We start from the raw sequence: 13,746 nt of genomic DNA, 5'->3' as shown, positions 1-13,746 counted from the left end.
TAAGTTTCTTGTGTACTGGCTTTGAGCTAATAGTATTTATAGTATTATATTACAACAAAGAAATTTTTTATTCTTTGAGAGTTTCAGATTAAGTTAATTGCATTTTTTCCTGCATCTGTAAAGGACAGTGAATTTCTTGATCTCTGCGCTTGCGTGCTTGCCAGTACTAGCTTAGTAGAAAACATGATTTAGCTCTTGGTGCTAGTTAAAGAATATTAATGATTATCTTTGTAAAATGAGAAAAGAGAAACTACTTCTTGCGTTCCATAGCACATTCCAAGAGGCAAGTACTTTGTTTGTCTTTTCTTTTTCTTTCCCTAGCAAGCCTACAGAGAAGTCTAAACATAGTTAATCCCATAGGGATGCAATGGAAAGTTCAATTTTACGCTCCTGGCGTACTTTCTGGTAAAAAAACAGAATATTCCTAAGGCAGAGCAATTCGCTTTACTCTTTCTCCCGTTCTGCTATGAAACAAATGTCCACCAGAAGTAGAAGAGGAGCATATTTGATGCAGCAAAATTTGCAGCAGCAGTAAAGGTATAGGTGCCAGAGAAGCTATCTGTTCTGTTTTGGTTGTTGGATTTTTTTTAACTCCAAGGATATGATAAGTGATACTAACTAAAACTCTTATAGTTAGGAGCCGAATCCTGGTTTGACCTATATGCTCATGCAGCCCCTAGGACTCTTGTAAGCAAAGGGAGATCACTCAGCTGGTCCTTTGCCAGTACAGCAGCAGCAGGACATCTGAGGAGGGACATGCAGCTGAGAGTACTGTGTTTTTATTTTCTTTCTCCACATCATACAGATTAGGTCTGCTATTAAGGTGGAAGACATTCAGAAATGTGTTCCTGTGCATTAATGTTTCCTTGTTTTGGCAAGTCAGTTGATACCTGCAGCTAAAATTTGGCATTCCGTGTGGAATTTTCCACAATACCCAGAGGAACAAGGAGCACCAGTCCCGTTATTTCTAGCAGAACACATATTCTTAAATCACTGCAGCAGCTTTCAAAACTCGTACCTTAAAGACCAAGAATACCTTACAGGTATTATTTGGGGGGAAGAATTTGTATCAGAGCAATGTTTCTGTAGCACTCAGCTTAAAACAGCACTCTACTCAGCACTTTGGAGATTTGAGATAGGTATGAGGGAGGGTGGTCAGTGCCATAAGCCAGGGCCAGTCTGCCATATTCAGATTGAGAATATTAGCAGTTAGAATATTGCCAAATATCAGCCATTAGAATATTGCCAAAATCAGACTCACAATATTAGCAGCAGCCACCATTTCTCAGTCCCTTTTCTTTAGCTCTTGAGTTTTATTTCTCAAAATAAAATTAAAAAAACTTCAATATATAAACCTTCTCCTTTGCCCTGACCTCTCATGCAGAGGACTGTCTATTCCCCATGAGTTTAATCCCCACCTGGGAGTGAGGGATGTTCCTGCTACCATCAATGGGAGCTTTCCTCTGCAAGACTGGCTTCCAGCCTTCTTCACTAGCTTCCTCCAGGCTGTGCCTGTACAGACCCCCTGCCCAGCTGCTTAGATGACTTTCTTGCTCATCTCTTACTTCTAGCTCTTCTCCTGAATCCAGCCTTCCCATAGTACAATAATGGGAGCGCAGGGTTTGCAACCTGCAGTGGTGTAACTTAACAACTTGGGACACAGGGCTAATCTTCAGCCTTCTTAAATGACCAGATCAACTTTTTTGAGTTATTTTATCCTGCCAAAATACTAGAGAAATAGTATTTCAGGTGGGCCAAGCTGTTAACAGATATTTCTTAAGACACAAATTAAGCAGTGTGGGCCACTATTTCTTCCATCAAGCTTCTTACTGCTGCTTCTTGGGGGACGCAATGATGTAAAGACTACAAAGAAATGTCAAGAGACTAGTCAAGAGTGTATTTTATAAGCAAAATTAAAATTCATTGTAGGGATGTATGTATTCAGTTACATTTTTTCTGTAATGTCTGCTACCGGAGAATTTCTAAGAGGTGGGACTTAAGAGATCCTATTCATGAAGGGACAGATTTTTTTATATCAACTCCAATGTGAATGGAACTCCGAATGAGTAGATTTTATTAATTACCTCAGATATTATGTTTTTTGATTGCAAAGAAAGTATATTTAAAGAAAAGCCAATCTGCTAGAGATTATTATAACTCTCCTAAAACAGCCAGAGAGCTTATGATTTTGTTAGGTAAAAATATTATGTAAAAAGTTCTCACTTAAAACTGTAAATACTTAAGTATGGCCAACTTGTTTATTGTTAGAAGTATTAGTAAAAAAATTTTTTTTAAGTAGATTAATCTTTAATTCTCCATTCTTTTTGTTTTATTCAGTTTATGGTTCCTCTGGTAGAAACAGACCATCTGTTTCTTCAGGTTTTAAGAGAAAGGCTATTCATAGACAATAAATCGCATCCACATTTCAATATCTCAGTAAAATCAGCATCGGCAGTAGATCCAACCTGACAGCAAGTCTGCAAGCCTGGATCTTGCCAATGGAAATTTGAAGTTGATGTTAAAATCTTTTAGAGCAGTGCTTGCACTGGCATAGCCTTTTTCCTACTGTGACTTTCTACTGTTTGATATTGTGTTATCAATTGTTCCTCTTCTCTTTTCCTTCATATTCCTCTTACACGAATGTCTGTGGGTCACCAAAGGAAATTTGCAAGTACTGTGAGGTAATCTGTCTTCAGTATTACTCCTGCAAATACGGAGGAGACAGAAATAGACTCTAACAGTCATGAGTTCAAGGTTCAAGCTAACTTCATATTCCTTTTGGCCGAGCTGTATGTGCAAATCATATTAGACCAGGATTAAAACTGTCTTTTCATCTATACAATTTTGCCATGCCCACAAGGGAAAAATGAACTCCAATTTACTGTTGGCCTTGAACCACAGCTTGGAATCCAAACCCCTCAACAAACAGTTTACATACAGTTCTAGGTGGTGTATTTCAGCCACTACAAAGTTAAACTTACACGTGAACATCAGAGGTGGACTGATAAGGCAAATAATATTCTTCAAAGTGAACATCAGTTTGAAAAAATACTGAGCATTTGTAAGTTTACTTTTCACTGGCACTCAAGAAATCAAGTTTGGTTAACACAGAAAGTTATAAAAGTTGCAGTTACACACCCAAATACTTGCAGAAAATGCACATGTAATTATTTACCTTATCGTTTTAGGGCACAGAAGTTGTATATTGCATTTGGTCTAGTTGGTAGCCTTAACTAAGAGGACCTGAGTACTGAATACTTAAAATCATACAATTGCATTAAAAAATCAGAAATAAAGTAAAAGAATCCGAAGTAACAGAAACATTTTGCACTAAATGCTGACTGCAAAAAAATGTCATTGATTCACTGTATTTTGTATTAGAGGACATGAGGCTGATTCACATACTCAGAGCAACCTTTTTTCTCAGCCTTTACAAGTGCAGTTAGACTTCTGGTCTAAAGTGGATAAATGGCTTGCTGGAAGTGACTGTAATGTCAGGGCAAGTAATTAAAATGTTAGGCAGCTTTTTTAGGCTACCTCTCAATTGTTTTTAAACAGGAAGGAAGTGAGAGAAGCTTTCTTTTTGCTGTGTTCCTAGACCCATGAGGGTGACTCTAGCTGTCTACAGAATTGGGGGAGATGAGGACAGGGAAGAGAAATAAGAGCACACAAAATCCAAAAGGCAGAGATTACAGGCAGCATAGCCCAGAAATGTAAGCAAACATAAGCCATGACTTCAAGTCCTGAAGCTTTCAGCCAAGGGAAATACAGTGTGTGCTGTTTTAATACTTAAACATTCATTCCTTTTTATCTCTTCTAAAAACAGAGAAGAATGAAGAAGAGGAACAGGAAGCCAAAAGAGAAATAAAACGTAAACTCAGTAGAAAGGTGATAATGTGTTTTTTTGTATTGTATATTTGTGTACATAGTAAAACATCAGGATTATTTATGTAAGATTCTAAAATTCAGTGTATATGTATTACAGCAAATCCCCACCAGTCATGTTTCAAAGGCAGTACAGGCCAGATCCTTCTTGGAGGAAACTCCATTCTGTCCAGTTTCCCATACTTTGAAAAAACAAAAACATAGGGGAGTCTAGCCTGCTTACTATTTGTCTATGTGAGTAGGAGAAAGAAATGTCAGCCAGTGTCCTCTGTGAGCATGACCACTGCTCTCATATATGTTCAGAGGCAGCCACACGTGTAGATTCAGTCTTCCCTAGAACACTAGATTTCTTGTCAATGAAGAGGACAGAAAAGCAGTGTGGACCTAAGAAATCCCTTCACCATTCTCCTACCCACAAGTCAGTGGATTTGGCTACTCCCAGTGGGCTTACACGACTCATTCTCCTTACAAATAAAGCAGTAGAAATGCTGTTCTGACTTTTGGGGGCAGTTCTGGGAGAGGATGGATGAAGATTTCCTAGGTCTTCTTAGACTTTCTCTGCAAAAATACACTGGCAGTATTTTGTTTGCTTAATATGATCATCCTTAGGTAATTAAAGTGAATGTTGTTTGAAGTGACCGAAACTATGTTGTTGGGCATCGTAATGATTAAGATAGACTCCCAGTTATTTGCCCCCAAAGACTGTTTTTCAGTTAGACATACCCCTCCAAATCCTGATTATTTTCTGTATTACAGTTGAAAACAGCAGACTGTGTGATTGTTAATAAAAATTATCCTATTATCTACTGGGTAAATAGTGCGACAGTTGCAAAGTCACAATTAATATTCTGGGGATAACTCTCAAGTTTCTTTGTGACCTGCCTGACAAAGACTATTTTTATAATTGAAGAAATTAGGTTGTGCTGCTTCCCTATTCCTGTGCTGCACTCCCAGGTTGGTGCCTTTTTTTAGACACCTGAAAGTGACCTTATTTAGAAATACCATTAAAGTTCCCTTGAGACTGTATCATTTCCTCAGCTTTTATTTTATTTTGTCTTATTAAACTTACTATTTTCTGCCTCCCACTAACAGCTCAGCCTGAGGCCTACAGTGGCTGAACTTCAAGCAAGAAGAATCCTACGATTTAATGAATACGTGGAGGTAACGGATTCTCCGGATTATGACCGCCGTGCAGACAAGCCTTGGGCCAGGTTAACTCCCGCAGACAAGGCAAGAGACAGATATAGATTATAAAAAAATTCTTACATCTTTCATTTTCAAGGGAGTTCCCTCTGATTTGCATTCTCTTGATGTTGGCATCATGAATGACATTTGTTGAGGGCAGTGAGATTGTCATGGTATGGTGCATTTATTGCCCCCAGCTAAGAGAAGCCACTCATGTCTATTAAGAGTGTATTTGCGAGCACTGTTACGGCTTTTCAGGCCAGAATTTCTTGCATTTTCAAAGCCTTCTGAAGCCAGCTGCACACTGTTAGGAAAGATAGCTGCAATCCTTGAAATTCGGGCAATTTGCAGACAGAAGCCTACGTTGGTATTACTTCATTACTTTTACGACTCATTCAAGTGAAAAAGGTAGGAGCTGTTCCTTCCTTCTAAGGATTCTTGTCCACAACCATTAGTCTTGGAGTTAACTGTATACATGTAGCAGTCCTTCTTGGGAAGTTTGCCCCAAACTTACTGCAGTTATTAGTAGTTCTCCCCTACCTACAGAGAATGAAAAAAATTATTTTTTAGTTTTCTTTTTAAAGACAATAAAATATTCTTCCATTTTGCTCATATACACTTCTGAAAAAGAAAGCTGTTGGATTTCTATATCAGAAAGTGCTGGCTTTTTAATCGCTGGTTTGGAGCCAAATGTTATGGAAATCCTGTGATATGTTGTTGGCATGAAAAGTGATATGTGCAAGAACCCATTGGTTTTTGGCTGAGGACTATAAAGCCCACTGATTTTATTTCAACTTATATTTTAGTATTAATGTTCATTTGACAACCAAAGAACAATGCCACATCAAGTAAAGATGGAGACATTAAAAACGTTCCCACCATTATTGCTGGGTTTTAGTTCTGGAAGGTGCTGAGTACTCTCTAGTCTTCACGTAGTCAGTGGGAAGTCAGGACACCCAGCACCTCACCCTTTAACCTAAGTTGATCATTCTAGACCTAAGCTGATCTTTCCAGAAACCAGTGCCAGTTGCACTAGAACAAGAAGAGAGGTTGCCTATGTAGTTTAAGGATAGCAATTAATAATCTCAAATTGTTTTGTAATAATCACATGTCCTGGGTTGGTTCTGATCTCCATGCTTATTAGTCTCAGAAGAAAGATAAAGGACCTAGGTTGCCTGGAAATTCCATTGTCCTTCTTTTCCCCAAGGAAGTATTTCTTTTTTAGTTCTCATGGGAGCAGATGGCTGTAATGTAACAATATTATGGAGTTGGAGCTCTGGTGTCTTTGCTGCTGGTGTGTTTGCTGAGTTCAAAAACAACTCTCTCCTACCTAGTTACTACAGCAGCCTTCTGCAAACATGCTGTTGGGACTAAACAGAACCATACTCTGCTTAAAATGAAGTTACTGATTTATGAGACCTCAGTCTGGTGATGCTGTAATTTTAACATGCTGCATATCTATTGTGCATTGAAAGGAATGCGCAACAGATGAAATTTCTTTAAGGATTAATGAAATGATACTACTTTTATTTAAAATGATGAAAGAAAATAGGGAGTGAGAAAGAATAAGCTGATATTTCATTTAACAGTGAAGACAGCAAGGCATATGTCATAGATAGAATGCAAAAGCACTTCTACTGTATTACAGTTTTTCAGAAATTACATGTATTATCTGACAAAGTAAATTAATTATCAGTCTTTTAACATGAGCAACAAGGACTGACATTTACAAAATGCACTGAATTTCTGCTATTCTTTAGTATCTGCCAGCTGAAAACACAAGCTTGAAATGTCCAAATATTTCATGTCATTTTACATAAAACTGATCAAACGAAGTACTAATTCCCACTTGATAAGTGGTATTCATCTTGCATTCCTGAAGTCCTTTCTCCAATTGGGAGATGCAAGGATCCTGCTGTTTGTACAATCGTTATGCAAGAAGTGTGACTCTCTGGCCCCTCTGGGGCTGCAGATGGAGATAATCCCCTTGCAGATGCATCCTGAACAGGTGACTGTCGAGGTAACAGAATTCCTTTCCCTATTTTTTCTGTAGCAAGTGCCATATTTCAGTGTGTGTGTATGTGGGGGGGGACTTCACTCAGCCCAATAAGTTTTGTATTTCTTTGCTTATTGTTGTTTGAAGCTTTGGGTTTCTTTCTAATGTATTACTGCTTCAAATAACTGCAATTTAAAAAGCCATTCAGTGCATATCATCAGAAGCATGTGAGAACTGTGGACTACACTAAGAGTGACTGCAGGGAGATCTGCAAGAGTAGGCTCAGGCTCCTCTCAAACTCTGTACTTTTCTAATGATTTATATTCCTTACAGTTGTGTATTGTTGTTTATTAGGCAGCAATACGGAAAGAACTGAATGAATTTAAAAGCACGGAAATGGAAGTACATGAGGAAAGTCGGCAATTTACCAGGTAGGTGAATCTGTTTTCTTTTTGCATAAGTCAGAGTGCGACAGCTGCAGTTCACTTTTCTGCACATCCTCTGCAGTTGTGTTTTATGTGATTCCTTGAATTGATTCCCACCTCAAATTCCTGAATCCTTGAATCCCACCAGACTCAGTGGTGGGATCCCTGAAATTGGCTAGTTGATATGGCAGTGAAAGTGACTTCAGTGGATTGCTTGCTAAATGGAAGAAGATTGTTCATAAAATCTAAAAAATAGTTCTTTCAAAGAACGTGGCATTTCTCCCAGATTAACAGTCCTCAAACACAGAATGGGATGTCTTGCTCCTGCAGTACTCTCTTCCTTGTGAAGGTATACATTTTTATCATTGCATTTGGAAAGAGAAATCTAGATGATACGCTGAACTTTAGAAAAGCTCATCACTATTCTGGGAGCTTCCTAACAGTCACCTAGACTCCTGGCAGCAGTTTCTGGGGAGCTCGACAAATTCCAATATTCTTTGTTTGACGCTTGTATTGTTCTAGTCTGGATTTGTTTTGCTGTCTGTCTTGGATAACACCAAGATGTTGTTTGAAGCATTATTATTTAAAGAGATTTAAAGTCTCCACAGTTTGTAGCATGACTTCAGAATTCTGAAGAATTATTCCCAGAAGTTGCTTTCTACCATCCCTGTGAAAATTTTCCATATACAAAGGCTAAAAATTGCCACTAGCAAACAGAACTTGCTGTTAGAATCAGCCAGCATTACATACATAATATGGATATGTCTTCATATCCTCACAGAATTAAATCATCAGATAAGCCAGATACCAAAAATTGCCCTAGACTACTTCCCTTTGTGTTCCTGCTACTTTTCAGGTAAATTATGGTCCCAGTCGGTGAGTAATTGTAATTAAACACAGTGTTCACAATGCAAATTCACAGTGGGACACATGGGTTGGGTGATGTCTGGCTTTTCCTAATTCAGTGCATTGATTTCATAACTTTTCTAAGGTTTTTCTCCAAAACATAGATTTTTGATAGTAACATATACTCACTTCAGGGAAGTTACAACATGGATAAATTAATTCTCAAAAATCAAACCAGTTTCACAGATGGAAAAATTAAGCTCAGGAATGAAACAGGAGGCAGGATTTTAATCTGGTGTTGCATTTTATTAGAAAATGCCTATTTCAAACATGCATTTGCATGTTTTCATTTGGCTTCCATCATCATTTTTTCTTCAGGGTAGGTAGTATATCTTCTTCAGGACATATAAAAATACAACTTCTTTAAAAAATGGACTACACGAGAGAGGGAAAATTAGCAGGGAGAGAATTCTGTCTGAGAGAGAATGCATCCCCTTGTCTAAGTTAAATGTCTTTGAGATGCATTGCAATATAGGAGCATAAATACACATAGATATGAGTTGTTCAGGAAGAACCAGTTATTTTTTTAACTGGAGCTGAAGAAAGTTGAAAGTTACTGCAGTTGGATTCTTGAAAGATAAACCAAAGATCTCAGGTATCCAGTTGAATGACAAACCAGTTAAAAAGTGAAAACTTCTTTTGAGGAAGGGCTTGGAAAATAGGCTGAAAAATAGGCACAGCCAAATTGCAGTAAACACAAGAAATTATATTGAAGGGTCCTAGAGGAATTTCAGCCTGAGAAAAATTGGACTCCCTCTGTTCCCTTCCCACCCCTTTTTTCATTGGCTGTGTTGTGGAACCACTGCACAGAGGGCAGTGGAGTAATACTAGAAAAAAAAAACATTAAGCGTATAATTAGATAAGTGTATAATTAGTTGCAGATGTTTAAAGTAAATTACAATTTTGAAAATAAAAGGAAAGATTCTGTTTTCTCATGCTCCTCTCATTAGAAGTTATGTAGTTTACCACTACATTCAGATTGATACAACAAAAGTATGATTTGTTTTAAGGGAATAATAGAGAAAGTCTGTGGCCAGAGGATGAATTTCTCATTTTAAAATTTTTTAAGAGTCATCACTGAGGTAATACAAAGTGAGAGGCACTTGCATTGACAGTTAGTTAAGAAAGGTTTATTCATGAAATTCTGTGATAGAATGAGACAATAAGGAACCTGCTTCTTAAACAAAAATAGCTTATAACATAGTTTATTAGATTAGATTATTACATATAACCAATATAAGAAGCTGTATTATTATAATCAGTTTTACAGTACCTTTGAATTGTTCAAATTTGATATTAAACTTTGGAAGGAAAAACCACTGGTTTTCATTGTTCATAATTTACTGTAATGACTATCCTTCCGCTCCTCTTAATTTAGATTTGTTCTGTTATTTCATAACAGAATCCAAGAAAATAAGTTTCTAAAAATAAAAAAATAAAAGTTTGGGAAAAGGATATTTGTAGATGTTAGTGAACTTCTTCTAATAGAAATGCTATGTATAGTCAAATACATTGTTTTTCTCCACAGATAAAGTCTTTTTTGCAATTTACTGTACCCCCACTCAGTAGACCAGCTGCCTGCTTGTAAACATCAGCTTTTGCATTCACCTCCTTTTTTTACCTACTTGAAAAATATACTTTTGTATCATACTGTACCACAGTAGAGTGATAATGTGTAGCTCATTTTATTTCCTCTCCTCTGGAACTGTTAAGGTGTCAAACAAAAACTTAGAGTCCTACTGAGACAGGTCCGTCATTACCTATGCTATTTTGAAGTTGCTGCATTTTTCACTCCTTCGTGGATACATGTACTTTAAAATCATATAAGCAGATTTAGAAAGCAGGTGATAGATGATCACCTGATACTGGTTATCTTTCACTTGGATTCACTATTTAAGCTGAGTTAGGGTTTCAGTTGATCTAGGCTTCTGCCTTACCCTAGAAGGTGACACCCTTTAGAGCAGTCTTCCTCTTGCTGTGATCCATTAGGGAGTCTGGAGTGATGTATATGCCTTACCTAACAAATGGCAAAGTGTACTTGGGTCTTCATTAGTCACAGTTAGCTGCTGCTAATAAAAAAAAGCATCTTTTCACTTAAAGACCTAAAAAAACATTTTGTCAGCCTCATTTTGCAGAAAGATTGAAAAATGGAAAGTTAAGTTTCGTGGCTTAGCAAAGCTTTCCTGATTACTAGACAGTGGTTCCAAAGACCAGACACAATGTAGCTAAAATCTGTAAATACAAAACAAACCATACAATCTCCTCCAGTCCAACAGGCCTGGCACAGCTTGACAGTTAACCTCTTTCCCCCTGCCAAAACAGGGTGACCACCACCATGAGCACCACCACCCCATATCCTGTCTGCCTATTGGCTTGTGTTAATTCCAGTGATGCCCAGTCTGGAAGATTGCTGGTTGACCCATGCGAACTATGCCAGGGACCATGCTACAGTATAATGGGATGGACAGTCACCTACCAGCACCTGAGCCATACCGTAGCCCTGTTTGGTTTACCTGTAGAGAGAGAAAAGCAGAGAGGGGTACTAGGGCTGACTCTGATCCCATTTACACCAAGAAAATGAGACCACAGAAGTAAACAGCTATGAAAGCAGAATCAGGATCAGTTTCATTATCAGTTGAAATAACATAATTTTACATTTTTAAATGATTTATCATTTCAGGTTTCATCGTCCATGATTTTTGACTACATCCCATATTTCATGTAACTGTTTTCTTTGGGGAAATCATTGCGTCCTGAAGACCAGAGATTGCACTGGAACTTGACTGAATGTGAGTGTGTGTTGGAGCTTACCCTGAGGTTAATGAAGGATGTGGCCCTCATCTTTATCAGTGAACAAAAGATTTGACCAGGAGGTGAAACCATATGAAGTGTTCATTTTAACTAAGAAATATCCCAGTGTTAAAAAAGACCATGCTTCTGTGACTAGCCCACAGAGACAAGTTGATGGTCGTTTTCATTGGAGCTGGACAAGTCAGGAAGAGCTGAAGACAATCGTTTGAGAGCCTGTTGCCAGGAACTCATCAGACTTTACAGCATTGTGATTGAGGGTAACTGAGCAGAGGGAGAGTAAAAAGGACTGAGAGAGTGCAAGATGAGAGACTTCACTTGTCAGTCAACAGAGAAAAGTGGAATGATGGAACTGTTACTGATATACTTGGCCAGTGGAAGGAAATATATTTTTTAAAAAAATCTGAAAGTGTGAGCAGCTGTGCATGTATGTTTTCAGTGGCTGCAGCCTGTCTTAGCAAGATAGGAAGCCACAAGTCCTCATATCATCAGTACTTTAGTGAAGAACTGTAATTTCTCTGGTGCCAGTAAATCCATTTGCCAGAAATTAGTCGTAGTATAACTCAGATGTCTTTTTTTTTTTAAATTCTGATGAGCATGCTTCAAGAAAATACATGAACATTCATACAGAAAAAGCATTTTTTTTTATGTTGGCATACTTTGAATTCTCAGAAATACCTAAGTAGTATTTGAAGAATAAACAGCGTGACACTATGAATGCAATGGAAGGATTCATGATTAGGAACTCTCCATTCTGTCACTTGCCATCAAAACATAGGGATCATTATCCTTCTGACCTATGGCAGGCTGTAGTGACAACTTTGACACCATTCTAGTTTTAATCCAAAATCAGAATTGAAATTGTGCACAAATGTCCTTACTGGTAGGTTTGAGCAGTGATTAATAATGTGACTTTTTAAGTTTAAGAGCTGTATTAGATGAGTCTCTTGGATTACTTTTAGGAAGAACTCAGAGATGAATCAATATGTCTTCACCCAACGATCTTGTAAAAATTAACAGAAAGTCTTTAGAGTGTCTGCAGCCTGTTTTTGTTGTGTCTGAAGAATGCTTATTAGAATCATAATTTTTTATACTATATTGAAATTGTATATGTGAATACAATACTACTAAAATTAAGTGATACAGAGTGTGAAAGGCAATACATGGTTTTTCTAAGTTGGCCCAAAGGCTTATTAAAAAGCCTGTGGCATTGTTTACACTAAGAAATTCTCTGTCTTGTATTAGCACTTATTTATCCTTTGAATTAATGTACACAACATCTTTGTGGGCCTGGAAATCACATATGCGTACATTTAATGCAGTATTACAATATATATGCTATTTATCCTTTCTAATGTGTGTACATATTACAATTTATTTTTGTCTTTTATGTGCCTTGTTTAGTTTTTAATTATGCAGTGTAAGTATTTCTTTTTCGGGCAATAAAAGTCTACGTAGATGTGATTTTTTTACCTCAGAACCTGCAATAGATTCTTGTGGAATGTTTTTTTGGTTTATAAAATTGAAGATTGTTTTTTAGATGTCAGGCTAAAGGCAGGAAGGCAATTTAGTGGCTAAAATCAGATCTCTTTCTTTACTGATATATACAACAACACCAGATTTGCATAAATTTGGTCGATTATTTTTGTAAAGAGCAATTCAAATAACAGGAGAGTGCTTTCCAACAGCTGGCATTCTGTTTGTTTTTAAATAAGTTTTTTTAAGAAGATATATTTATATAACTATTAGGATCATTTACATTTTAGTAAAAATTCGATGATGTGAAGACCCAAAAATACCAATAACCAAATCAAATACCATCTACATGTTTGTAGCAAAGAAAAAGAACTAACATCTTCCTCTTAATGGAATTGATAAGAGACATTAAAATTGCATTTGCAGAAAACAATTTAGGTTCTATAATGCCATCCTTTTATAAATATAGAAACACCACTTCTACATCAAGAAAACAATGAAAATGTATACTTTGGCACTAAATCATACAGAAGTGATCAGCCCATTAGAGTTGAGATTTGTCATCAATTCTGGTAGAATGCTAATTTTTATTTTTAGGACTTGAAAAACAAACTTAAAAACTTACACTAGCACTTAAAAATAGTTCTCCTGCTTAGACTTTTACTATTTTTGTTGCCAAATTTTGAAATGTTTGTTCAAAATCCTACGAAGGTCAACTGTGTGGACTTTAAAGTATAAAGTGCAGTATTTCATTTCAAAGGAAACAAGTGGAACAATTAAATAGACCTTAGCATTGCCTTAATCTCTTTCAAACATTTGAAAGTAGTCAAGGTACTACAGGTGGAAGAGTAGCTATTGCAAAGGCAGAGTAATAGTAATAATAGTATCTTTGACAAAGATAAGATCAGAGTCTATATAACACAGAAGTTCCACTGGCATGGCAGGGTTTGTAAGGATGACACAACTGACTAAAACTAGACTTAGAATTAAGTTATTGAGATAGCTTTGTATGAAGACATTCCTCTGTACTGGGTCTGGAACATGGACAACAGGAAATGTTCCAGC

General features: G+C 37.0%; 1 protein-coding gene across 3 annotated transcripts in view; it reads left to right on the top strand.

Annotated features, from left to right (window-relative positions):
* Positions 1-12,685, top strand: part of PHACTR2 (phosphatase and actin regulator 2) — an 89,022-nt gene extending 76,337 nt beyond the window's left edge. For 2 of the 3 annotated variants that reach the window (XM_062572441.1, XM_062572440.1), the window contains 4 exons: positions 3,827-3,888; positions 4,978-5,115; positions 7,421-7,497; positions 11,078-12,685. In XM_062572441.1, coding sequence (XP_062428425.1) covers positions 3,827-3,888; positions 4,978-5,115; positions 7,421-7,497; positions 11,078-11,093 — 293 coding nt within the window. In that variant the 3' untranslated portion in view covers positions 11,094-12,685. Of the gene's footprint in view, positions 1-3,826; positions 3,889-4,977; positions 5,116-7,420; positions 7,498-11,077 lie in introns of those variants that run through there. The other variant, XM_062572442.1, reaches the window with a different exon arrangement.
* Positions 12,686-13,746: the final 1,061 nt, after the last annotated feature.

The sequence above is a fragment of the Rhea pennata genome, chromosome 3, assembly GCF_028389875.1.
Source record: "Rhea pennata isolate bPtePen1 chromosome 3, bPtePen1.pri, whole genome shotgun sequence".
Lineage (NCBI taxonomy): Eukaryota > Metazoa > Chordata > Aves > Rheiformes > Rheidae > Rhea > Rhea pennata.
This window is presented reverse-complemented; position numbering and strand designations above follow the sequence as displayed.